The 26,306-nt window shown below is 51.3% G+C and overlaps 1 protein-coding gene across 8 annotated transcripts in view; it reads left to right on the top strand.

The window, feature by feature from the left end:
• The first annotated feature begins 406 nt into the window (after positions 1-406).
• The window catches only part of LOC128900634 (excitatory amino acid transporter 4-like), a 40,311-nt gene continuing 14,411 nt past the window's right edge, over positions 407-26,306 (top strand). For 3 of the 8 annotated variants that reach the window (XM_054182013.1, XM_054182014.1, XM_054182007.1), the window contains exons 1-2: positions 21,269-21,798; positions 25,444-25,701. In XM_054182013.1, the coding sequence (XP_054037988.1) occupies positions 25,488-25,701 (214 nt within the window). In that variant the 5' untranslated portion in view covers positions 21,269-21,798; positions 25,444-25,487. Of the gene's footprint in view, positions 532-1,836; positions 1,896-13,806; positions 13,972-21,268; positions 21,799-25,443; positions 25,702-26,306 lie in introns of those variants that run through there. The other 5 variants (XM_054182010.1, XM_054182008.1, XM_054182009.1 and 2 more) reach the window with 5 other exon arrangements.

Here is a 26,306-nt window from a genome sequence, read left to right as displayed (position 1 = left end):
GTTGGCCTTTCCCAGGGACACCAGCGCATGATTGTGTGCTCTGAGAAGGTCCTCCTGTTTTGGCTTTGCAAATGGTTCATTATTAATAGCAGTCAGCATTATTATCAGGTGTAGTCAATTTTATCCCCAGGACAAGCTCTGCCTCCCTCAGCTCTCAGTGTTGCAACACCTGACTTCAGGCCTCCGGGCTCCTTTCTGCTTTTGCCCTCCAGCAGCTCCTGCTGCCGTCAGCTGCCACTGCCCCATGTCTCCCGGCAGCAAGGGAGCAGGGTCTGGGCCCTGCCAGCTGTCTGCTCTCGCCGTGCCGCTATCTGTGCATAGTGCTGGCCCGGGAGATAGCCCTGCGCTGCCACAGCTTGTCCCAGCCCCGGCTGCCAGCCCGGCCCCGTGCTGGAGGGGTGGCAACGGGGGGGCCTCGCAGACGGGGGCTGGTAGACATCACAGGCGCAAGAAGGAATCAGGAGCGAGCCGTGGATGTGATCCTTCTGGATAACTGCTCCTCTCCACACCGTCTCTTTCCATCTCCAAGAGGTTGGTGCCTGGCTTTACTCCGCAATTGGGAGTTTGCAGATGCTGTCGTTGAACCTGGGCAAGCAGGGGCTGGTTCCTGAGCAAACCTGGGCTCCCCCCGCTTCCCGAGCCCTCCACAGGCTTTGCTCCAGGGCTACAGCCTGAAGGTACGGTGAGAACCCTGGAAAGGTAATGTTCGGATTGCTCCTCAATTTTGTGTGGAGATTTTGTTGTTATTCATACAGGAGATCCCAAATGTGGGCAGGGCTCCTGGTCCAGGGAAGCATTAAAGGCACTACGGGACTTGCAAAGATCAGGAAACACTCTTTCTTACTGCTGGTTTTCAGAGATTTTTGTGCCCTTTCCCATTGTCACGGGAATAGGCGATGAGGGAGATCTCTAATATAATTTGTTCTTACAAAGTTCACACAAATCCAGGTTTTGTGAACAGATGCTCACGCACTGCTGACCTTGGAGAGGCAGCTTTGCTTTGGGCTTCCCGTGGGTAAAGGCAGGGTACCGACCGTGTCGCTGCGCTCGCTCCAGTCTTTCACATTTCCTATCGCAGCTATGCAAGATACGCATTTTAACCACAACTCAAGAAGTCATTTTTGTGCTAGATCCGTGAAATGCTGGTCAGACCGAGAAAGCACCACTTCTTTAAATTTTAGTCCCTCTTCTGATAACATATTTTAAATTAGCTGACCTGAAAAGTACTAACAGACCTCCCCCATCAAACTCTTTTTTGAGGCAATGTTTTAAACCTGTGGATGAAACTTATATATGCATCTAAAAACCTGTCATCTAAGGGGAACCATCTCACGGAATTGAAGCCTTATTAATAACCTCGTTACTTAGTCCCTAAGTAAAACCCTGCAGAGAGCACTGCTTCCCTGAGCCTCGCTCCCCTTCCGTCAGCGCCAAGAGCGGGTTATTGCTGCACAGGGGGACGTTGGATCCCTTGGATAATTGTGGAACTGCTTGTTCCACGTTTCCTTGTGCCTCCCGTGATCAGAAGCAGGGGGGTGGGGTGCCTTGTGGCCGCTAGTGAGTGACGCTCCGTGTTTTAGGGGTGTTACAGGGAAAAGTCTGAATCATGTTTCTTTCTTGATTCGCTGCTTAGATCCAAAGGTTTGTGCATTGTTTCATGGCATAGTACTACAAACCAGCAAACGTACATTCGAAGTGCGAAGCATAGTTTCCAGGATTTACAGCTGTCTAATTCCCATGGGATTTATTCCCATTGGTCAGCACCGGGTGCATGCTGGTGACCCGAGTGACATTGTAGCATGAGGCTTTCTGCCCAGGCGCTCGCAGGCTTTCTTCCTCCCTTTCTGACGGGGGATTAAACAAACCTACAGCGAGCGCCGCTGCAAATTCAGAAGGTAAGAGCATGTGCACGGGTGGGAATATGCCAAGAAGGGGGAAAAATGTGAGCAAATGAGGCAGAGAGAGGGATGGGAGCTGGGAGCACGTGAACACTTTCCGATCGTCAGCCAGTCGGGATTCCTTCAGCGTTGAAAGGCTAGCGTTTATCAGCATTACTTCATAATTCATGGTTTGATAGTCTCTAAGTAAGAAGAGGCTATTGTAAGTTGTTTGACCGATTTTATGGAATTTAGCGGGTTTTGCGTTAGGCGGGGGTGAGGAGAGGTTGTCTAGAGCTGATCACTTAGCAGAGGTGCAAGGAGCGAAAGCATCAGAGGAACTGGTTTCTGGTGCTCAGCACGGCCAGAGCTGGAGGAGAGGTCAGTTCTGCCGGCATCCCCGTTCCGGAGCCTCACCCTTCATGTCGCTCTGTATTGACTGTCAGCAGTGCTAAAAAAAAACATTATAAAGCGGAGCAAAGGAGGCAGGCCACTGGTCCAGAGCTACCTCTTATCACAGTGCTAAACGAGGGTTGAGCAGATAGTGCAGGTATCCTGGAAAATGTGGCACAATTCATGGGAGCAAAGCAGAGCCGTAGCCTGGCGAGCAGATAAACACACCGCTGGCAAGGTTTGCTTCCCAAGTGCTTCAGCATGGTCTGCTGCGACGAAGAGGAGTGGAATTTTCCAGCTGGTTAGTCAGACCGCGCGTGCCACGCTCCCGGCTCCCCACCGTGGCTGCTTGCGGATGCCCGTTTAGCTGCAGGCTATGAACTGTGAGATTTCTCAGGGGCTTCTCCTAGGTCAGGAACAATCACTGGAAAAGTAGATCAGAGAGCTCACAGAGGAGGTGGCCTGATAAGCTGGGAACGTGCCTTCCCTTTGGCTCAGTTTCTGTAATGAGCTGTGAGACAGTTTGCGTTGCCTCCGTTGACAGGGTGCAGCCAGCACCACTCCAACCTTCTCTGTGCAATGGCTTGGGCCCTGCGGTCCTGCCCGACACCCACCGGCGCGTGGGGCCACCGCTTCACCCATCTGCTTTTTGATCCGTGATAGGGGATGAGGAGAAAACTCCCTTCCAGGGAACTCAGCGAGGGTGCTGGGTTAGAGGCAGAAGGGATCCCGCAGGGCGTGATCACCCTTTACAGCCGTGCTGCGTGTTGGCAGGGGACAGGCAGCTGGAAACACCCTCCTCTGGGTGACCTTCTGGATGACAGCCCAGTATTGTGTGTACGCGCTGCCTGGGAGACCCGGGCACCAAATCCGTGTGGTCTCGGTGGGTGAAAGGTGTCCAGCAGACCCTTCTGCACCACCAACTGGGGGAAAACTGTCACTGAGACACCAGCTCTGGAGAACTGTTTGAAGGAAAGGCCATACTTTCCCATGAAATACTTCGAAGAGATCAAAGATGTAACAGGAGGTGAAATGCTTATAGAATCATAGAATCTTCATGGTTGGAAAGGACCTTTGAGATCATCGAGTCCAACCAAACCCCCTCCAATCTGTGCCACTAGAGCATGCCCTGAAGTGCCACATCTAGACGTTTCTTAAACACCTCTAGGGATGGTGACTCAACCCCCTCCCTGGGCAGGCTGTTCAGTGCCTGACCACTCTGTCAGCAAAGACATTCTTCCTGATATCTAATCTAAACCTCCCCTGCCGCAGCTTCAGACCATTTCCTCTGGTCCTGTCACTATTCCCCTGGGAGAAGAGCCCAACACCCACCTCTCTGCACCCTCCTTTCAGGGAGTTGTAGAGGGCAAGGAGGTCTCCCCTCATGAAGCTCAACCTTTTCGACTGTTAATGTGAAAGCTGGTTTATTGACTTAACACTGCATCAATGTACTTACACCTCTAAAAGAATGATCTGACAGAGATCTTGCTGACTGGGCAAGATCCACAGATAGGCAGATAGCTAAATACGACTTTGATATAAGTACCGTTCTCTGGCTACAATGGCAGATAGGCAAGGACATGCCTTTAATATCACCTGCAGTCCTTAAGAGGAGACCCTGTGTCTTTCCAGGAGATGCTTCACATTGGGAAGATGTGAAGATTCCTGCCAGATGCGGGAACCTTTGGGTTCTCCATTTGGGGACCTTAGGGCATGTCTCTACCCCAAGGTGAACAGGTGTTTTGTCAAAATTAGGGGCCTAAGAAACATGACAGAAGGGTGTCATAAAAACAGTGAAATAAAGTCTCTCCGGAAGAGAGAGGTAGGGGTGCTTTTCCTAGAGAGAACTTGAGGGAATGAAAGTCCATCAGCGGTGGCTGAAAGCAGCTGGTTTTAGGGGATTCTGCAATTCTGTGAAGGAAACCGAGGGCATAGGTTTCCTCTAGAGCTCTGCTTTCTCTAAAGTCTTGTAGTTTTGAATTCTTCTCCTTCCAGAAAGCCAGTGAATAACTGGATAGGCTCCCAATGGAAAGCAAATTGCAAAATCAGACCCCAGAAGTCAACGCAACACTTGGGTCTGTAGTCTAAGATCTCCCTTGGGAGGAGAAGAGGAGGAACCACGTGAATCTACACCGAGGGAAGCGATGATTTGAGGGGGTATCTGGAAGAAACTTGGAGGTGCTGCTGCCCCAGTGACTGCCGCAGGCTTTTCATACGCCAGATCTCTTTTGCATTTTAGCCTCTAAGACTGTGTCTGCAGGTGCTGTATATGCATGAGTGCTTGCATATCAGTATTGATTAAGCTATGGCCTCTTGGTGTGTCAATGTCAGTATTACCATTAACATCAGTAAGTCCATTTCGGTTTCTCTACAGCAGCAGTTGACTGCTTCTTCCTAATGATCATGCATAATTTCCAGGGTCAGGTAGACCCAGGCTTATATAATTTGCCTGGAATTGTGGTGAATTCATCACCACCAGAAGAGAGTAATGCAGGTGCAGAAATTTTTCTAAATAGTATATTCCACTAAAAGATAATTAATTAACACAGGGCTATTCCTGTCCTGAAAAAGGAGGTCAGACTAGATGATCACAATTGGTCCCTTTTGTCCTTGTAATACATATACACACATACAGCAGTGGGAGCTGTGGGAGAAGAGCACAATGCCAATGGCAATACCTTGTGGAGAACGACAAAGAAAATGGTCCAAGTTAAATTTGGACAAATATATCATCGGAGCAGCATTAGTAAAGCTTTTCCATCCTGTTTTCCCAGCTGAGAGAAGGCAGACTCAGTCCACAGTAGTACCACACCAAGCTGCCTGAAACAACAGGAAGGCTTTTTGACTTTCTCTAGTTTGTACAACTCACTAATGCAGAATGCCCAAAAGAAAGGCACATGCCGCTGTTGGAAAGCCATGCAAGCCATCCCCCTGCGGGAATTAATTGCCAGTTCAGACATTCCAGGTTATTGATATGGAGCAGGGTGTACGTGGAGGTGCAGTATCGTGGTGTCTCACCTGCAGAAACAAATAATAATTGTGTCCGCTAGTGCTCAGGGCACTGCTGCTGCTGCCAAGAAATAGTTTCCTATTTTTGTGTTGCTTGGCTGCAGAAAAATTGCAGTCAAATATGCAGCGCAATACGGTATACCCTACATGCAGCTCTGCAGCTTCCCCTCCGCACAGCTGCTCCCCCAGCTACCATCGCTGTCCTTCAGGATGCCACCACCCTGCCTTGAAGATTAAATTTCCCCCTCCCTGGCTGCCCAGGGACCTGTTAACACCACTAAAGCCAGAGGCTGTTCCAGACTGATTGCTTCCAATCTAATAACCTGTGCTTCCTAAGAGCCCAACCCTTATCCTGAAATTGGGTGGGATTCCCCTCTCACCAGCCATTCTTGGTCGCCCCATCCCCAACCGGCCGTGGCGGCAGGGAGCCTGGGGAGCCGGGGAAGGGCAGCAGGGAAGAGCTGCTGGGGAGGGAATGGGGCAGAGAAAGGGCAAAGCGAGAAAAATTCCGTAAAGGTGAATATCCCCAGAAAAGACCCTGGACTATGAAGAAACCATCTCAGATTTGAGCCTCACTATTTGAAAAGCATCACTCAGAAGGGATGGAGTGAGATCAGACAAGGCAGGAGAGATGAAGGGATAAGAAGAGATCGCATTCTTTTCACTCTGTTATGGGTTTTCAGCTAACCTGGTAAGAATTGCCTCTTGCTGAGTGGATACTGGTTTTCAGAAATAAGGATGTGGAGGAAGGGATGGGGAAAGGCCCATCCATAGTATGTACCCTGCCTTCTCCCTCCTCCCAGGGCAAGGCACGTCCATCTTGTGCTGCATTGAACACTACCCTCTCCACAGCAGGAAACATTCTCACTGAATGAATTTGCATCTGAGAGTTTCAGTAAGAAATAATATCTTTGTAAGGGCAATCCCTCCTGGGAGCGATGCCGTCCCTCATTCTGGCAGGATGCGTTTCATAGTGCTTCGAACGGGGTATGGCGATGGGCCCTGAGAAATGCTTCTACCTGCCGTGAATTCACTTGTGAGGTTGCCGTACGCACCTGTCCCTCGAGCAGCCAGAGCACTTGGGCACGTCTGGAATTCAGCTGTCGAAACTTAGTGACTGCGAGAGAACTGCCTAGTGCAAAAAGAGACATCTCGCAGTACGTGTAAAGAGGTGGTTAACAGCTAAAATGCCGGTAGAGCGTAGAAGAGACAGCTCTGGCCCCTTGCTTTTTATGACTGATCTACTGCAGAAGCAGAAAGGGATTTTCTGGCCGTCTTAACAAAGAATGCAAACTCTGCGCTTGTATACGACCAGTCAGCTGATGGCTGTCAGCATCCGCGTGGAAACTCTACTGCGCGCAGAAACTGCACCAGCGAACAGGGAGAAACCTGGGAGCATGAGAACTGGGGAAGCTGCTTGGGCTGTACAAAGCACAGCCGAGCACAGACCGCAGGAGGCAGAGCGGTGGTGGGGAGGAAGGACAGAGGCAGTCTGCTCATGGAAGAAAACATTGCCACATGGACGTTAGAACTGTCTCCATGCTGCACAAACCATGGAAGAAAGCTGCATTCTGAAGTCATGGGTAAAATATAAAACAGGGTAGAGTTAAATGTATAAATACATCAAAGCAAGCCAAAAACAGGTCTTTAGAACCATCGAATGGTTTAGGTGGGAAGGGAACCTAAAGCCCACCCAGTGCCACCCCCTGCCCTGGGCAGGGACACCTCCCACCAGCCCAGGTTGCTCCAAGCCCTGGCCAACCTGGCCTTGAACCCCTCCAGGGATGGGGCAGCCACAGCTTCTCTGGGCAACCTGGGCCAGGGGCTCACCACCCTCACAGCAAACAATTTCTGCCTCACATCTCATCTCAATCCCCCCTCTTCCAGTTTCAAACCCTTCCCCCTCGTCCCGTGGCTCCCCTCCCTGCTCCAGAGTCCCTCCCCAGCTTTCCTGGAGCCCCTTTAGGGACTGGCAGGGGCTGGAAGGTCTCCGCGGAGCCTTCTCTTCTCCAGGCTGAACCCCCCCAGCTCTCTCAGCCTGTCCTCCCAGCAGAGGGGCTCCAGCCCTCCCAGCATCTCCGGGGCCTCCTCTGGCCCCGCTCCAACAGCTCCGTGTCCTTCTGCTGTCGGTGCCCCAGCGCTGGAGGCAGCACTGCAGGGGGGTCTCCCCCGAGTGGAGCAGAGGGGCAGAATCCCCCCCTCGCCTGCTGCCCACGCTGCTGGGGATGCAGCCCAGGCTGCAGGGGGTTTCTGGGCTGCCAGCACACGGTGCCGGGGCGTGTGGAGCTTCTCACCCACCGACACCCCCAAGTTCATCTCCTCAGGGCTGCTCTCCAGCCATTCATCCCCCAGCCTGGGTCTGTGCTTGGGATTGTCCCAACCCAGGTGCAGAATGTTGCACTTGGCCCCAACAGGACCTAGTTGAACTTCATGAGGTCCACATAGGCCCACCTCTGCAGCTTGTCCAGGTCCCTCTGGTTGGCATCCCTTCCCTCCAGTGTGTCAACCACAACACACAAGTTCTTTCTTTAGAAGGATCTTGTTTATGGCATGAAACTGAAATCAAGCCTCTTTCAAACATATCAGGCAGAACAACCTCTAGGCAGTTTGTAGTGCTAGTAGAAAGGCATGGGGCTGGAAGGAAGAGTCAGAGGTGGATTAGGGCAGGGAAGAAAAGCTAAATGACTGCTCACACCTCATGCTATGGGAATCCAGGTGAGTTTCCACCAGGGAGCCTTTTCAGGAGGGAGCAGGGGATTCATTCTCCAGTGGAAACGTCAGTAAAGTTTGCTGAGCAGTTTGAGAAAATGTTGTTTTTAAGACTTCGGGCATCACCAGAGCAACCACGTTAGGCATCTGCAGTTCATGCTGCCTCAGCCTGTACAGTAACATACAGGGATTTCTAAAAAAATGGTACAAAACAGATCACACGAACTCCTGAAACAGAGCTCCTCCTCAAATTGTGCAGCACAAGTTCCCTGTGCACCTGGGAGAAGCAGGGAGCATGAGCTGGGATTCAAAATAGCTGAAACGTCTCAATCAATCACATACATTCTCAGCAGAACCAAGGAGAAAATGAGGGCACTTTTGAATGAGAGAAACTTCAGGAGCTCACAAAAGTTTGTCTCATGCATCACTTGAAACTACTCAGTCAAAAATTTGGGGTAATAATTTTTGTCCTGGGATATACCACACCAGAAGGCTGTGCCACCATCCAGTGAGACCTGGACAGGCTGGAGAGCTGGGCAGAGAGGAACCTCATGGAGTTCAACAAGGGCAAGTGTAGGGTGCTGCACCTGGGAAGGAATAACCCCCTGCCCCAGGACAGGTTGGGGCTGACCCACTGGAGAGCAGCTCTGTGGAAAGAGACCTGGGAGTCCTGGGGGACAACAGGATGCCCATGAGGCAGCGATGGGCCCTTGTGGCCAAGAAGGCCAATGGCATCCTGGGGGGCATCAAGAGCGTGGGCAGCAGGTGGAGGGAGGTCATCCTCCCCCTCTGCTCTGCCCTTGTGAGGCCGCGTCTGGAGCGCTGGGTCCAGTTCTGGGCTCCCCGGTTCCAGAAGGACAGGGAACTGCTGGAGAGGGGACAGCAGAGGTGACAAAGATGATGAGGGGACTGTAACATCTATTTTATAAGGAAAGGCTGAGAGCCCTGGGGCTGTTCAGCTGGAGAAGAGAGGACCGAGAGAGGATCTCATCAATGCTCATCAATGTCTAAAGGGGGGGTGTCAGGAGGATGGGGCCAGGCTCTTCTCAGTGGTGCCCGGGGACAGGACAAGGGGTAACGGGCACAAACTTGACCATGGGAAGTTCCATCTCAACACGAGGAGGAACTTCTTTCTTTTGAGGGTGTCAGAGCCCTGGCACAGGCTGCCCAGAGAGGTGGGGGAGTCTCCGTCTCTGGAGACATTCCAACCCCGCCTGGATGCGTTCCTGTGCCACCTGCTCTGGGTGACCCTGCTGTGGCCGGGGCTTGGACACGATGATCTCCAGAGGTCCCTTCCAACCCCGACGTTCTGTGATTCTGTGATATACCATTTTTTAACTATCACTTTCATTGTCCAATCAGAAATTCTAAGCAAAATGTCCTGGCAGGTGCTGTCAGGGAGACCTGCATCGCGTGCTCTTTCTCTTTTAGCCCTCCTTGGCCTTTGCTCTCCCTCCAGGCTGCATCAGGGATGATGCACTGTGGCAGCTCGGGCAAAAAAATTATCATGAGAGGCACTCACATGAAGAAATATTACAGCTCAGATGGGAGTTGACTTACATCATTCTGATCCAAAACAAAACATTTCTTTACATTTCTGAATTTTCCTGAACCTCACGTGTTGCAAGAGTTGAAATTTGGACCTTTTGTTCCAAAATAGGGCAAAAATAAATGTTGAAATATTGGCATTTCCCATAAGGAAATTCTGTTACTTGAGCAGCTCTGTGAAGCACAAAGGAGATTAATTTGCAGAAACTCTGCTAACTTGGAATGAAGGTCACAGCTGCATAACTGCACGCTGCTCCCTGGGCCAAGTGAGCAGTGCAGGACACACAATTAATCCCAACCCCCAAATTAAGGTTACTGTAACAAGGAGAACAAGACCACAGAATTGCAAAATCCAGGGAAGGAAGGGTTGTCGGATTGCTTAACATACAAGAAAATCACATCTTTCCCCATGACAATTAGCAGCTGGGAATATCCCAGTGGCTTTCTACACCCCAGCGGAAAACATCCGTGTTCCTACGACACAGCTAGGTAAGGGTGGTTCACGTGTGTCCTCCCACTTGTCCTCGCGTTCAGGCGACAGGACTGCATGCACTTACACCTGCAATTCATCACAGCACGCTCCTTAAGGGGTGTTTTTTTCAGCGGTTCGGACAAATTGAGCCCTTACAAAAGGCTAAAGGCAGTAAGTGCTTATTGGAAGACACTGAAACCATGGGACTCCTGCTTGGGTTTTTCTAACCCAACCCTTGGGTTTTTGAACCCAGCCCTTGGGTTTTTCTAACCCAGCCCTGCAATCTCAATGCCTCATCCAGGTTGTGTATAGAAACTGAATTTGCCATAACCGCGCGCTAACAGAGCTTCACGTGTGGGTTTTTTCCATATCATTACAGTATGGGTCAACACTTAGCCCATCTTTAGGTGTTTTGCTTTTTAAAGATCCAATAAATAATCAATGTCTTTCTTAAAAAAACAAAGAGATGGTAAAGAAGTTCTACCGGACCTGCAAATCTCTCTTTTAGACACACAGACCCTCTGTAAAAATCTGCCTCAAGAGTCCTTTGCCCAGAACTTTCCTGGTTTAGGACTGGGGTCTAAGTTGTGCTGAGATACAGACTGAGGGCACGTTTAAAGAGGGAGTGGGTGCAAAACAAACTACCCTGTCCCTATGTAACATTTTTAGTCTAGTTGTGAGATTAGCGTAAATCATTTTGAAAGGTGCTTTGTGGGGAAAATCACCAGGCAGCCGATTTGGGAAAACTATTTTCAGGCCGTTTCCCAACAAGCCCTTCCTTTATCTTCAAAGGGCTGCGCGAGGGTAGCATCAGAATACCCTTTATAGGGTGACTAAGGGACATGAGGCGCAGTTGTCGTGTCTTTTCTCAGCACCTCTCACGAGGGTGACATTGTGAGTTTCCTTTTGCCCGTCGTTGATAACTTACGGTATCACGTGGCCTCTGCGCGTTGCGGATGATCAAGTGTGCACTTGTGGAAAGAGGAGAGACCTGGGGGGTAGCAGGGGGTAGCTCACCGTGGGGTTTGTTCCCCAAGGATTGGTGCACCCTGAAAAGGCTCTGCCTGAGCATCGGGCACCTCCAGTCCGAGGGAGCAGAGCTCTCCTCCTCCATAGCTTCAGACTGCTGCTCCGAAGGTGTCTGGAAACTGCCACACGTGCAAGTCGAAAGGAAACATGGAAAAAGTTGCTTAAGGAGAAGGCTTAAGGCATTCGTCACTGTGAGTTTATGGCTGAAAAAGGCCTAGAGGTATTCACCTGGGGATTAAAAAACTGGGTAGGACTTAGCACAGATTCTTGGGGCCAAGCTGAACTTCAGGGATAGGGAGTGGAAAAGGGCAGTGACTCACTGTTAGCCAGCCATTTCTCCCTGAGGTAGGCTCAGGGACTCACGCACCGGTTGAAGGATGGCCGTGCGTGTGGAGGCTCTGCCCCTCTCTGGATAGTGCCAGAAATGCACTGAGCCCAAGGAGCTCTGGCTGCTGCAGGTCACCCAGCCTGGAGCAGACAGCCAGCGGTGGCGTCGGGCACCCTTCTGTACCAGCACCCGCTGAGCAGGGGCATGAGGAACGAGAGATGTCCTTTCCCTGGGACAACCCCCCCTGCGGCCGATGCTCTGACCCGGCAGAAGGAGCAAAGGAGACCGGCCGTGCCCCAGGCTGTGCCGCTGCCATCCACCTCCGTGGCCCTCTGGGGCTGGGCTGGCCCTCGGCCACATTTCCGCAGGAGCGTTTTGGGCGGGTGGTGCAAGCAGAGTGCTGGAGTCTATCCCCCATAACCAAAGGCATTAATTTGGGAATAAAACTATCTTCTTGTGCAGCCCATTCCAATATGCGCTTTGCTGGAAAGGCGACTGAAACTTTGCTTGGGTTTCCAGCCCCAGCTGAGGCTCGCATGACCTGAGACCTTGTGCAGCCTTCAATGGGGAGATTAGTGCCATTTCCTCCATTTACACATGAGCAACCAAGCCGCGTGAAGACCAAGCAATCTGTCGGCTGCAGACAGTGTGTCCTTGCCTCCTGATGCAGCAATGGCCTGTGCCCGTGCTGATTTGGCAGATGGAGCAAGTTAAAACAAGGGAGAATTCCAGAGATAGTCGAGACCCCAGGCTGCAAATAACCCGTCCAATGAAGCTCCATCTAATCACTGTCCTGATTTACTGTTGGACTTGATGATCTTAAAGGTCTTCCAACCTAAATCATAGAATCGTAGAATAATTTGGGTTAGAAGGGACATTTAAAGGCCATCTAGTCCAGCCCCTCTGAAAAGAGCAGGGACATCTTCAACTAGATGAGGTGCTCAGAGCCTCATCCAACCTGACCTTGAATGTTTCCAGGAACAGGGCATCTACCACCTCTCTGGGCAACCAGGGCCAGGGGCTCACCACCCTCAGCATAAAAAAATTTCTTCCTTATATCTAGTCTAAATCTTCCCTCCTTTAGTTTAAAACCATTACCTCTTGCCCTATCGCAACAGGCCCTGCTGAAAAGTTTGTCCCGAGCTTTCCTGGAGCCCCTTTTAGGGACTGGAAGGGGCTCTAAATTCTCCCCAAGCCTTCCCTTCTCCAGGCTGAACACCCCCAACTCTCTCAGCCTTTTTCACAGGAGAGGTGTTTCTATGATTCTATGATTAATATCTGCAAAAAGCCAGTCGGTGTTGGGAGTTGTTCCCTGTAACCTGGGCTGAAGAGGTCTAGCTCTCCTCTTCCCATGGAGCCTAATTGTGGACAGAGGGCTCGGGGGGATTTTCAGTTCCAGGACCCTCTGTCAGATGAGCCTGACGCTTTGGCTTTGACCTACCCCTCGCTGGATGAGTTCAAACTCTGTGGCACGTTCTCGCTGCAGAGGCAACACGTGGCGGTTGGTGTGCTGAAGCTGGAGCCCGCAGCACAGCCCCTGCACTGGTGACACATGAATTAAGGAGAAGTCAGGAAACGACCGAGTCACGTCCCCTGGGAGTCACGTATCTGGGAGGAATAGAAAGAGAGGTGCTGTTGTAACCTTGGTGCTGGGGCTTGGGGTTTGGACATCATTTTTCCCTCTGCCCCATTCGGAGGCCGGGACTGGCTGTGTGGTGCTCACGCCTGCCAGCCCTCCGGTGTTTGTAGCATAGTGCATTGATGGAAGTTTTGAAATGCAAGACTTCTACCAAAGTAGAAACTTCTACCAAACTGCGGCAGGAATCAATATTTAAGAGATCAGTGAGGAAAGACGGTGGAAGTTTTGCCTGCTTCCTTGAAAGCAGCGTCTGGCTCCCTGGCAGACTGTGTTGCTAACGCATTTCCTTGGCACGTGCAGTGAATTGATTCCTCCTTGTGACTTGCCCGATATAGCAATGGGAGAGTACAGCGATTCGGCTGAGGCACAGACACATGTCGTGTCCCCCCCTTAGGAAACCCCAGGGATGTGTCTGGATCTCTGAGGTCCTGCTTACACAGCCTGGACTGGTGAAGGACCTGCCCCTTCGGGGTACCCAGCTGTTGGGGCTGGCTGGATCTCGGCGTGCAGCCACCCTCCTGGAAGGATGGGGCTGAGGGGCAGGGGGGGATCTGGCTCTCGTTTAACAGCCCCGCGCTCTGTTACCGCCGACAGCTTGTGCGAGGAAGCAGAAGGAAGTGCGAAAACGCCGGTAGTGTTAAATCCAGTATGGACTATATGCAACATCATGGTGACAGGTGCTTTCTGTCCTCTGGTCTCCTGCAATCATCGAAGATTTTTTCAGTCTCCTCCTACACGCCACTCCCCCACCCCCCACTGCCATGTATCCTGAGCATATTACAGTCTTCCTTTCCTCTCTCAGGAGGTACGGCTCAGAGCTCTCGGCTAACGCTGTACCTTTCTAAGGAGAAAATCCTGCGTCCTGCCTTTGATCTTAAAGAATTAAAGAACGAAACAGCTCAGAGTAATCACCCAAGACGAAAAAGACCTGCTGCCCTTCCTGCTCGACAACCGGCACTTGTTCCAGGTGAGTGGTTTTGTTAGAAAATCTGAATGCATGAGTAAGAGCGGTGCCAGGCCCAGGGACTGAAGCAGGACAGGAGGATGGCAGGAGATTTCCTTGGGCATACGCACGAGAGAGCAGCAGGGGTAGCTTTCAACCTGCTTTAGGACAGGGGACAGCCCAGAGGGGAGTGCGTTAAAAGTGGGACTGTATGTTCTGCGCCGGGGTGGAATGCCTGGTGAGCAGCTAGAGAGAGACAACCTCACCACAGGACCTTACCACGAGTAGGGAGCAGTAGGGAGAGCGGCGCTTGTCCTCCCAGTATCGAACTTCAGCCAGAAACCAGCTGATCAGCTGGTCATCAGCGGTGGGCTGAAATTCCTGCCCGTTGCAGATTGTCCCCCCCTTAGCTGTGGCTCTGGCACGGAGATGGGTCAGTGGCCGGACCCTGGGCAGATCCGTTCTCCTCCTGGGTGGAGCGGTGGTAGGAGCTGGCTGGGAGGGAGCTGGCTGGTGGAATGGAAAATGGAGATGCCCTAGTGCTTCGCTGAGCAGAAAGCCCTGCCAGGGGCTGCTATAGCAACACAAAGATGGCTGAGTTCACCCGAAATTGGGCTTGTGAATGGAAGTTTTCAGCATAGGCACTCTGACTGCATCGCTTTCAGCTTGTGCTGTCCTTCCCAACGGGACAGGCTGCAAAGGATCCAACAGCGTGAGGGGTGAGGATGCCTCCAGCCAGGGCTCTGTGAGCCCTCTCTATCCTGGTCCTCAAGATTGAAAAAAGCCCCAGCTAATAGCACAGTGGCTGGATTCAATGCTGCGGACCACAGGCACTGAGCTACTGATGGGGGAAAGCGAGGCGGGAGAGGAGACATCCGCTCCTCCTTTGCCATCCTTGCAAAGATGGTCCCTGCAAAGCACTTATTTTACTCAGCTGCTGGTGGAGTGACTGTAGCGTCCTACCCTGGAGTGCCACTGATCCGCCCAAAAGCAAGTAGGACCTGATAGCTGCTAACTGCAATTGTCAGGCCGCTGAGCGGAGTCCTGAGGGTGAAGCACGGCCCTGCCTGCCTTCCCTTGAGCAGCCTGGCGCGTTTCTTCCTCGCAAGCACTGAGCCTTCCCTCCCTCCACGCAAGGACTGGCTGTTTAACTTCTGCCCTCTCACTCGGTGACCCAGCACCAGAAGCTGCCCGCCTTGGAGAGACGAGCACGGCTTGCTCAGGGACCCCTTGCCTTGCCCCTCCGTAGCTGCCCAGCTTGTGCAAAGCTCTTCCCAACCCCTCTCCTCCTGCAGAGCTTCCTCCCTCTTCTCCCGCTTAGGGTGCTTCCCCGCTGCTACCTGTGGAGACTTCCCTTCTTGAAAATCCTGCTCGGTTTTACGTGGAGCATAATAGCACAGTTTCCTTGGAGACAAGAGAAACAGTGGGCTCAAAAGTGCTGATTATTCCACAGTCTCTGGCTGTCTTTCAGCAACAACAGAAAAAAAAAAAAAAAAGGAGTTGTGTTAGCAGAGGGAAGAGGGAGCCTGGGGTAGCTGTTGTCGGGGGGATGCCTGACTCCGACACGCTTTTCCAGGGTCATCCCTTTATCAGCAAGCCTTGCCCGTGTGCCACGCTCCGTGCCCATAGCCATGGTGTGACAGGACGCGCTGTACTAACACCGCTGCTTTGGGATTGTATTGCCCCTCTTCCCCCAGTCCCTGGAGGCTGGTAAACCTGGGAGAGACTTTGCGGTGGGCATTTCTAATTTGGCTGACTTCTGTCAGCCCCAGGAGTAAAACCGACTAATTAGATTAACCCCTTGTGTGTTCTTCTATGCAGATTAGCAATAGCGGGACAATGATGTAAAGCACCAGCACTTCCATCATTGTCTCCCATCCGTTTGTTCTGAGTAGCGACAACTGGGTTTGTCCCAGACAAGAGCCTGAACACCCTGGGGACTGGACGTCTCCTCTGCTGTGTTGGCCGCACAGTTTTTTGCCTTCCTTGGGGTTGGTTATGTGATAGTTGGCTGACATCTCTTGGACACGTTAACCATCAGAAAGCTGTGCCAGCGTGCTGTAGGAAGGCAGAGGGAGCAGGGCATGGGCTGGCTGATGATGCTCTGCCTCATGAGGGCGCAAAGTGCAGGGCAAGAAGGCAGAAAAAGTCTTCACTTGAACCTTGCGTTTACTTTCTCCAACCCCACTCACCATGGCGAGAGTGCCCTGGAGTGCCATATCCTGACAGTGGTCAGGACTTTCCTTATCCCAGAGGACTGAGTACCTCACAGCGGATCCTCTCGACCGACAGCCCCCCCTCAGCTGAGACCCCCCTGGAGATGATCTGCCCAACAGCCACAAATGGCACTCGGCCGTTTCCATGAAGTAGCATGTTCTTGTTTATCTTTCAGTGTGCCGCAAGAGTACTGAGCAGAGGTTAGTGAGCTAGAGAAGAGTGGGGAACCAGACCATCGCCCCGTACTAATTATACCTGTAAATCAGCTCCAGGACACTGGCTGGGGACAGGGTGCATCAGTGCTCTCTGAAAAGTCCTGTAGAGCCTTCTCTCACAGCCCATCAGCAGAAGATGGGGGGATCACAGCATTGCTGAGGTTGGCAGGGGCCTCTGGAGGTCATCTAGTCCACTCCCCCCCTGCTCAAAGCAGAGTCAACCACAGCTGGTTGCTCAGGACCATGTCCAGTCAGCTTTTGAATATCTCCAAGGATGGTGTTGTGGTTTTGGCCGGATTGGCCAAGCAGAACGACAGATGGCCCTTCCCCCCATCTCTCCTCAGAGAGGAGAGGAAGAGATTAAGGAGATTTACGAGTTTAGAAAAAGAACTAAACTACTTTAATGAAAATAATAATAAGTAAGGAAATAGTAAATAATAATAGAATAATAAAAATTAAAGAAAAAAAAAACATATACAATAGATACAAAACTGTATCCAGCTCCCGGGATGGTGATCGCGTCACCAGCAGACACAGGGAAAGTCCCAGACTGGAGTCAGCGACGGACGGGAGCTGAATTCAGGAACTAGAGTCAGGAATGCTGGGATCGGGATCAAAGGCAGACGGACAGACAGGGTCCTCCTCAGACGCCGGCCATTGAAGAAAGAACGAGCCAGAGCCCCCTTGCCCCTTTGATCCCTCGGCTTTTACACCGAGCGTGGTGCAGATGGGATGGAATACCCTGATGGTCGGTTTGGGGTCCCCTGTCCCGTCTGCTCCTCCCTGCAGGTGGGACCCCTCTGCGCTTCTCCGCTTCCGACCCTCTAACGGGGCAAACGGCGAAGTTCGCTGCCCTTGGTTGGTACAGCAATAAGTATAAGCAAGAGCCTCTGTGCGCACCGTTCCTTGGTACAATCAGGTCTTACCCCTCTGAGAGTGAACAGTTTCTGAACAAGATGCTGTTAATTTCAGACGTTAGTCAGTTAGAAGAGGCCCAGCTAAAAAGTGAAATTACAAACCAGAAAAATTGGTTCTGTTTTACCTCAAACCAGGACAGATGGAAACCCCACAACCTCTCTGGGCGACCTGCTCCAGTGTTCAGTCTGCCTTACAGCTAAAAACCTTCTTCTTATGCTTAAGAAGAATTTCCTGGTACTTCAATTTGTGTCCACCACCTCTCACCTGGTCACCGGGCAACACTGGCACTGTCTTCTTTACACTTTTCCTTGAGGTATATGTTGATAAGATCCTGCCGAGCCTTCTCTCCTCCAGGCTGAACAGTCCCAGCTCTCTCAGCCCGTCCTCATGAGAGATGCTCCAGCCCCTTCTTCATCTTTGTGGCCCTTCCTTGGACTCTCTCCAGTGTGTCCATGTCTCTCTTGTACTGAGGAGCCCAGAACTGGACACAGCACTCCAGGTGTGGCCTCACCAGTGCTGAGCAGAGGGGAAGGATCACCTCCATCAGCACAAACACAGCAGAGTTTCTGGACCCTAGTGCTGGTCCCACCTGGGACTTCCAGGGAGCTCTGGGTCCCAGGGGCGATGTACTGGATGGAGGCCCTAAGAAAAGGCTCCACTGCTCTTAGTGGTTCGCAAGCATTTAGTTTCATCTGGACCATTTAATGTAGTCAAACGCATTTCCTCTTCACCCAGCACAGTTTAATCCTGACCGTGGCCTGGAGAAAACCAGACCAAAGACCTTCTGCAGTTTCCCCTCGTGCTCAGAAAGCTGGCAGCCCGGTGACCCCGGAGGCCGTTGCATGTGACTGGAGTGAGGGCAGAGCCGTGCGCAGGCACGGCGTAGATTTATTTCCCATATTCTTAAATGCAGTTTCTGTTCCTGTTGTGAAGATGTCCTAAGACACGCGAAGCTCCGTTTGGACAGTGAGGTTTCCCCCGCTGGTTACAAACACACCGGTGAAACGGGTTCTCTGTGGGCAGCACAAACTCTGCTCTCCCTGGCAGAAACTCAATTCATCGTCGCTACGCAGAACGGCCCTTCTCTGGCCAGGCCTGACCCCCTGGGGTTGTTCCCAACATGGAGCCAGACCCTCTCTTAGCTGTGTAGCTCTGCACACGCAGACGCAGCCCATCTCCTCCAGCTCCCCCCTCCAAAATCCTGCCCCCAGACGCAGCCCTGTGGAGACACAGCCCTGGGCACTACGCGGCGCCAAGCGCTGCCCCGTTTCCGACACCATTCCTGCCGGGCTCCGCAGAGCTACCGCAGACGCCAGGAAGGAGGCAGCCGGAGAGTCCGCGTGCCTGCCCGGGCACTGACCGGGCTCGTGGCCCACGCGTTCCCGCGGAAAGATTCCCCTTAACCCCCGCTGACAGCCCGCTCTGCACCGCTCAGGGGGAACCTGCCCGCGGGGCTCCCACGGGTGCAAACTGCCCCGACACACAAGTGCAAAATCTTTTGCCGCATGAAGAAAAACAAAACAAAACAAAACAAAAACCCCAACCTTAAGAAATACTTACAGTCTGCTTCTCGATGATGCTATTTCCATAAGTGAGTGCAGGAACAAAGTCAAACAGTGGTTGTTTGGTTTTTTTTTTCTGAAGCTCAAGCCTGCACAAAGCACAAAGTAAGAAGAAATGGAAGGCTTTCACGGTTGCTTTCTTAGAATCTGAGTTAAAGGTGAAATTCTTTCAGCAAATGACTTAAAATTTGCCCCCATAATTTCATGTTTTTCTGTTGTTGTGACACAGCAGATGTGCATGTAGATTTCTGAGCACTAAAAAAAAAAAAAAATACAATTTTGACCATTTAATGGTTTTGAGCATTTAATGTCGCAACATAAAAGCCGTATTACTCCGCACCAGCGTAATTCCTGCCTGGGCACTTTATCACAAGACAAAAGTCTGAAATGCCAACCCCGTACCCTCGGGGCCAACTCCAAATACCTGCCCTCCAAGAAAGCCTGGTCAGGGAGCGGCGCGGGTGACCGGGAGCTGAGCACGAGCAGAGGGCCGGCAGGGCAGGGTCTGGCCAGCGACGACGTAGCCACGTGGTGCCGGAGCAAGTCAAGCAGGGCAGGCCCGGGGATGCCACGCATCCTCTCTGAGATGGAGTGTGCTCTATATTTGTAGGTCATCGTAAGACCATTTTCTTTTCTGTCCCCTAATTTCTTCCGTAATAATTCCTTTCACTGTTTTTCTACCCATCTGTGCTTTCATGTGATATTTCCAATACCTTTTTGAGTCACGAGAGTGTACAGTTAAGAGTTGTTCTTCCTGTGTTTGCTGCTTTTCACTTATCCACGTGGCAGTTCATCTTCCAGGTGCCTTGTGAGCAGACGAGCAGCTCAGCGCGCTGCACCGTGTCTTAGTGGACCTCACAACTGAAATCTCTCTATTGGCAAGAACAGCCATTGAAATTCTACCCATTTTGGTTTCGTCTGTCGCCACAAGTGATCGTAACGGGATCTTCCCTTTCACCCCATGATATTAAAAACCTTCCCTACAGGATCCTTGAGAAAAGTTTTTAAAGAAATCTGGTTGCTCTGACGCTGAGGTTGTATTCTTACTGGTGGGGTTTTTTCTTCAATTAGATGCATTTGAAGATTGCCTTTTGCTTCTGCTGCTCTCCCGGGTTCTCCATTTTAACAAGCTGGCCTTTTCCCTGGGAGAGGGGCATGGATAAGGACGGGGGGGGCTGTGTGGTGTTAAGGAGTCTGTAGTCAAAGCATACATTCGAGGTAATGGATGAAGTTTCTCCGCTTTGTGCAATGTTTTACTCTCAGTTTCTAAGTTTGGAGCCGCTCGGTCCCCAGTGTTTCAGGGCACGAGGCTCTCCCCACATGCCACCAGGCTGCAGCGGAACGATGGAAGCAGAGCAGAGAGCTCAGCCCATCCGCCGGGGCTGTTCCCTCGCCGTCCTTACCACCGCAGACAGACCGGCACACTCCGGGTTGCACCCAGCATTCCGGGGGACAAACTTGCCAAAAAACATTCAGTGGGTTGTAGCATCAGGGCATAACACAGAATCACAGAATGTCGGGGTTGGCAGGGACCTCTGGAGATCATCTCCTCCAACCCCCGGCCACAGCAGGGTCACCCACAGCAGGTGGCACAGGAACGCGTCCAGGCGGGGTTGGAATGTCTCCAGAGACGGAGACTCCCCCACCTCTCTGGGCAGCCTGTGCCAGGGCTCTGCCACCCTCACGGGGAAGAAGTTCCTCCTCATATTTGCATCCCCTTGTCACAGATCTGAGAAGAGCTAGGATACCCTTCAAAAAATGAAAGGGGTTTCATGTCCTGACATTGCCCGTGTCCTTCTTATGATAAAGGGGTATTTAAGGACAAGGGTGCACATGGGGGCCAAAAGTGTGCAACTTGTGACAAGGGGATGCAAGTATGCCCTGATGCTACCACACTTGGTCCTCTACCAAAACCACCTCCTGGTGAGCCAGAACTTTATTACCTTCTGTCTTTAAAATATGCTCATGGGGAGGTGCTGGACGCTGGATGGTTTCAGCTCTTCTGATGTTGGCTGCTTTAGCAGAGACAAGTTATAAAGAGGAGGGCTGTCCTTCAACGTACAGTACCAGTTGGAACAGATGCATCTCCGTCGATTCAGAGATTTCCCATTTTCCAGCTCTTCCTAGGTCCTTAAGCACTGTTGTCCTCCTCCCCCCATGCTGGAAGCCTTCTCCCTGGGTAGATGGGAAGATAACCACTGAACAATCTGCAAAGAGCAGAATAAAAAAAATATAGTGCAAAAGTCCTTCCTTCCCCATTTTTTACTTTCACCATCTTCTGACTGATGTCCCTAAAATAGCCAAAATTCCACTGTTTATGTGAAACCTCATTGCCAGGAACTAGGCATTAGTTTTGCAACACTGAACTTTCTTGCAAAATATCCTGTGCTTCCTGGTTCTAGCCTTGAAGTTACCTAAAAAAAATGCTCTCTCAGATGTCTCGGTGCTTTGGGCAGAGCGGAGGCTGGAGAAGCAGCCGTGAATAGGAGAACCTTCACCAAGAGAGCAAAGCCACCGTCTTCCTCACAGGAAGGAAATTCCAAGCTATTGACAGACCCTTAATCTGGAAGGGCATTTTGGTGCCTTACCGCAGCAGTCTGAGAACTTCCAGCTGATGCAATACAGAATATTTACACAAGTTCAGGCCAGTGGTGCAGAGGGAATGTGCTGTGGAGGGGCCGCTGTATTGCAAAATATGCAGATGGAGAAAGGGAGCAAGTCACCAAGAGGGTGGGGACCTCACAGGAGCAAGTTCTGCTGGCGAGTTCCTTCTGCGCGATAAGTTTTGCTCCGAGAAGGCTGCTGAGCACATGGTGGGACATGGGATCAAATGACTGATCCTGAACTTTCCCGTATCAGAATAGAAATTTCATTTTGTTTGCATAAAAATATGCTTTCCGGTGCACGCGGATGGGGAGACACCTGGAGAAAAAGAGCAGGTGAGTCCCTTTATTCGTGTGGGTTCTTCTCCCACCTTCCCTGTATGGGAATTTGTGCTGTTGCGGTGGTGTGGTCCAGCGCTAAGAAAGGCAAGGTCTGGAGGAGAGGTGAGTCTCTGCTCCTGTGCTCCTGGTTCAGCGCAGGTCTCCTCGGGTCGCCGTGGCAAACGGGAAGCCTGGTTTGTGCGTGGCAGGCCCATGATGGGTGACTTCAGAGCCACCCGCGTGACTGTTCTCAGTTCACGAAAGAGACGGGAGCAAAACTTTGGCATGCGAAGTAACGCAGCACTTCACCTTACCAATGTGTGCTGGGCTGTTTGATGAAGAGCGAGTGGTTTGGGAGTAAGAAAGAGAGTTTGGGGGGTTTGAAACTTTCTTTGGTAGTTGTGCTATTGGAAGCGATTGCCTTAGGCACTGTAGGAAGCTGCACTGCGTCCCTGCTGAGTGGAAACTAGCCAATGTTATTCCAATCCTCAAAAAGGGCATGAGGGAAGACCCAGGGAACTACAGACCTGTAAGTCTAACCTCAGTTCCTGGGAAAATTGCGGAAAAGACTATACTGAGTACTATTGAAAAGCATTTAAAGAATAGTGCAATCATCAGGCACATGAGTCACAAAGGGAAAGTCCTGTAACGACTTTGATATCCTTCTACGATAACATCACCCACCCAGTGGATGAAGGGAAGGCGGTGGATGTAGTTTTTCTGGATTTTAGTAAGGGTTTTGATACTGTCCCTCACAGCATCCTTCTGGACAAGTTGTCCAATTGTGGGATAAGTGGGGTCACGGCAAGCTGGGTGAAGAACTGGCTGGATGGCAGGGCTCAAAGGGTTGTAGTGAATGGGGTAACACCTGGCTGGTGGCCGGTCACCAGTGGCGTTCCTCAGGGCTCAATCCTAGGGCCAATGCTGTTCAGTATTTTGATCAATGTTCTGGATGCAGGAGCTGAATGCCCCACTAACAAACTTGCCCATGATACCAAACCGGGACGTGCTGTTGACTCTCTAGAGGGACAAAAGGCCTTGCAGAGGGATTTAGATAGAATGGAGCATTGGGCAATCATCAGCGGCATGAAATTGAACCAGTCCAAGTGGCAGATTCTGCGTCTGGGACAGAGTAACGCCAGGCCCAAGTATAAATGGGGAGAAGAGTGGCTGGAGCAGCCCTGCAGAAAGGGGTGTGGGGGTGGTGAGCAGCTCAGGAGGAGCCAGCAGTGTCCCCTGGCACCAAGAGGGCAGCCGCATCATGGGGGGCATCAAAGACAGTAGAAGCAGCTGGCCAAGGGAGGGGATTGTCCCGCTGTGTTCAACGTCTGTTCGGCCTCATCTGGAGCACTGTGTGCAGTTTTGGGCCCCACAATTTAAGAAGCATGTGAAGGTCCTTGAATGCTTCCAGAGGAGGGCAGCAAAGCTTGTGACAGTGCTGGAAGGCATGTCCTCTGAGGAGCAGCAGAGCACTCCGGGCTGATCTCTTTTGGAGAGCAGGAGGCTGAGGGACAACCTTATTGCTCTCTGCAGCTTCCTGAGGAGGGCCCGCGGGGAGGGAGGTGCTGAGCTCTTCTCCCTGGGATCCGGGGACAGGAGTCCTGGGAACGGTTCAAAGCTGCATCAGGGGAGGTTCAGACTAGACATGAGGAAACATTTCTATACTGGGGGGGGGGGGGTGGTCAAACACTGGAACAGGCTTCCTAGAGAGGTGGTCTATGCCCGGAGCCTGTTAGCGTTTGAGGCATTTGGACAATGCCCTTAATAACATGCTTTAACTTGGCCAGCCCTGAAGTAGTCAGGCAGTTGGACTAGATGATCGTTGTAGGTCTCTTCCAACTGATAGAGTCTGTTCTATTCTATCCCTCCAGTTGCTGGCAATTACTTTTCTCACCATAAGGGCACTAAGCTCCGGGGCAGACTTCTGGAAATCCTGCAGATAAAAAAAAGGTGGATCACAAAAGCGATTATTCAGTGAGTCTGTAATGGCGAAGGGTGAGATCTGAGAGGTGTCCTCTTCCTTGTAGAGCCAGTGATGCCAGTAACTGGCAAGACAGGAGGACACAAGATGTGTGAAAGTCCTAACTCCTTGGAACCTGACAGCTAATAATGTTGTTTGTCCAACCCTATATCTGGGAGGCTACTAAATGAATAATAGAAGTCCATTCTAGGGCACAGGGGATTGAATCCATAGTTTCTTAATCTACTGTGGAGTTCAACGAACTGAAGGAATACGTACTTTGCAGTTCTTTTCTCTCATGCATAGCTGTGAAAAGTAGGAGGGCTGGCAGTGAAATGGAAGAAGACAGGCAAAGTTTTCACCCAGTCTGATGTATATTGGCTCCATCAACAGATAAACGTAGGGTGGTGGAATAAGAAAGCGAACGTGTGATCAAGCTGGAATCAGTGGACCAAAATCCGGAGAATGCTGTTTGCTAATCCAAAAAGCTTGGGTGACCACAGCGGTACTGCAAGGCTCCTGCAGCAAAAGCCCAGTGGCCTTCACACAGCTCAGCCTTGGGAGGGCTTAGAGTGACTTGGCTGGGCCACCTCGGGTGTCTCTCCACTGCTCTGAACCTCATGGAGGCATTAGCTTCTGTGCAAACAACCGTTCTATCAGAACAGAGGTTTTCCTCCATCTGTCTGTTGGAAATGACCTTGCAATGTTGGACCGTGAACCAATTCCTCTTTAAGGCAACGTCTTCAATTCATGACAGGCATTTATCTGGGTCCAAATGGCAGACACTAAATGTATATTTTACAACGAATGTAATGCCAGTTGTGATGGTTTCTTTGACTTAAATTTAGGATTGCAAGTGGAGTAGCTCTTATTTGCCTTGCAACATCAAAGAAAGGTCTTTCAGCACCTGCTAATGTGCTAAGGTGACTTTGTTCTTCAGAACAAGAATAATTTTCAGACCTTGTATCTGCCAAGGCACAGTAGACAATAGGAAAATGGCACTTGCGTAGTCAGGCAATAATCGTCCTAATGATAAGAACTGTTGGATTGCTGGTGCCTTCTAGCACTCCAGAGTGGACTGGTGTGCCTGTGTAGCCCTCCTTGTTCTTTTGTTCTGAGGAATATGGGAATAATAGTAAAAATTAAACAGTTAAAGAACAGTAGACTGCTCCAGGCCTTGCAGCCAGGAAGTAACGGAGCAGAACCGGTCCTTTAGTCACCTCTTTGGGGTAGGTTTGATCTTAGTATTTGTGAAGACAGGACAGCAGGTCAAGCCCATCAGTGGGGTTTGACAAGAGATACTACTTGAAAGTCCTATTGTGCTTCAAAGGAAAGTCAGTAAAGCATTATCCTCAGGCTCCACAGAAGGCAAAGGAATTATGTTCCTTTCTGCAGAAACAGACAGTGCCGCTTGCTGTCATGGGAAAGCTGTTCTGGTAGGGGCCACAAGCTGCTCCTCAGTGCGCGTTGGGTGCTACAGAGGCCAGAGCTTCTCCAGAGACACCAGAGCAGTCGTGACAAGACCCTGGCAGCCCTTTAGATGCCTTTCCCCAGGGTCTGCTCCTTGCAGAGGGGTGGAGGAGCTCATTAATCAACTCTAAATAAACCTGCTCAGGGCCCCATGGAAACGACCTAAAAATGAAGGCAAGGTGTTGGGTGCTGCAACTTACGCTTTCCCTCCTGTGCTTCTCCCTGCCCAGCGTAGGCAGAGCCGTGCCTTGGGGACCGAGCAGCTGTGCTGACCATGAGCGAGCAGAGTCACGTCAACAGCCTGTTCCTCAACGAGGATGCAGCCAAGAGGCTCAATGCAGAGAGCCGGGTCCAGCGCCTTCGGCAGGCGGTGCAGAAACGGGCAGCGCGGGCCAAGAAGCGGATGCACAGCATCACTGCTGACAGCGCTAAAAGCTTCTTCAGGAGAAATGCCTTTGTCCTCTTCACCATTGCTGCAGTCTTACTAGGTACGGAGCTGGTGGCAACACTGGGCACCATTTATAAATGTGGGGGGAAGTTTGTTCTACAAAGATTTTATTTTATCATAATGATCTGACTGGGGAGGTGAAGCTGATGAGCTGACAGCTCAAAATGCTGTCCCAGTCAGAAGTACCTTCGTGTGCAAGGACAACAGACCTTGCAGAGGGCACGTGTGAGGGAGTCCTTGTTGATCTTCTCGGGCTGCAGCTTAGGAACAGTCTACAACAGAAAGGGCTTGATGATCCAGCTCTACCAATCCTCATAAAAAGTTCAGAGGCTTCTTGTGAGTGCAGTTACAGGCACAAGAGCTCTTCAGATTCATCCCACAGCTTTAGTCTGACAGTACCAGAAGGAGGAACCGATGCACAGGGCTGTGATGCAATCCAAACCAAACCTCCCAGCAGATAGTGGATTGTCCCTAGCTTTTGATCCACGCTGTATGTCTCTAACTCACTGGCTGAACACAGCTTTAAGAGGTGGGTGGACAAAGTCTCTGAACTGTGTGGTCACACTTAGGTTAGGCTGGGAGATCATATCCCTGGTCACAGCATTTCTGTGTTCGTGAGCTTCCTGGGAACAGAACCCAGAGGAG

This window comes from Rissa tridactyla, chromosome 22 (assembly GCF_028500815.1).
Source record: "Rissa tridactyla isolate bRisTri1 chromosome 22, bRisTri1.patW.cur.20221130, whole genome shotgun sequence".
Taxonomy (NCBI): domain Eukaryota; kingdom Metazoa; phylum Chordata; class Aves; order Charadriiformes; family Laridae; genus Rissa; species Rissa tridactyla.
Note: the sequence above shows the minus strand (reverse complement) of the source record. Positions and strands in the feature narration are given on the sequence as shown.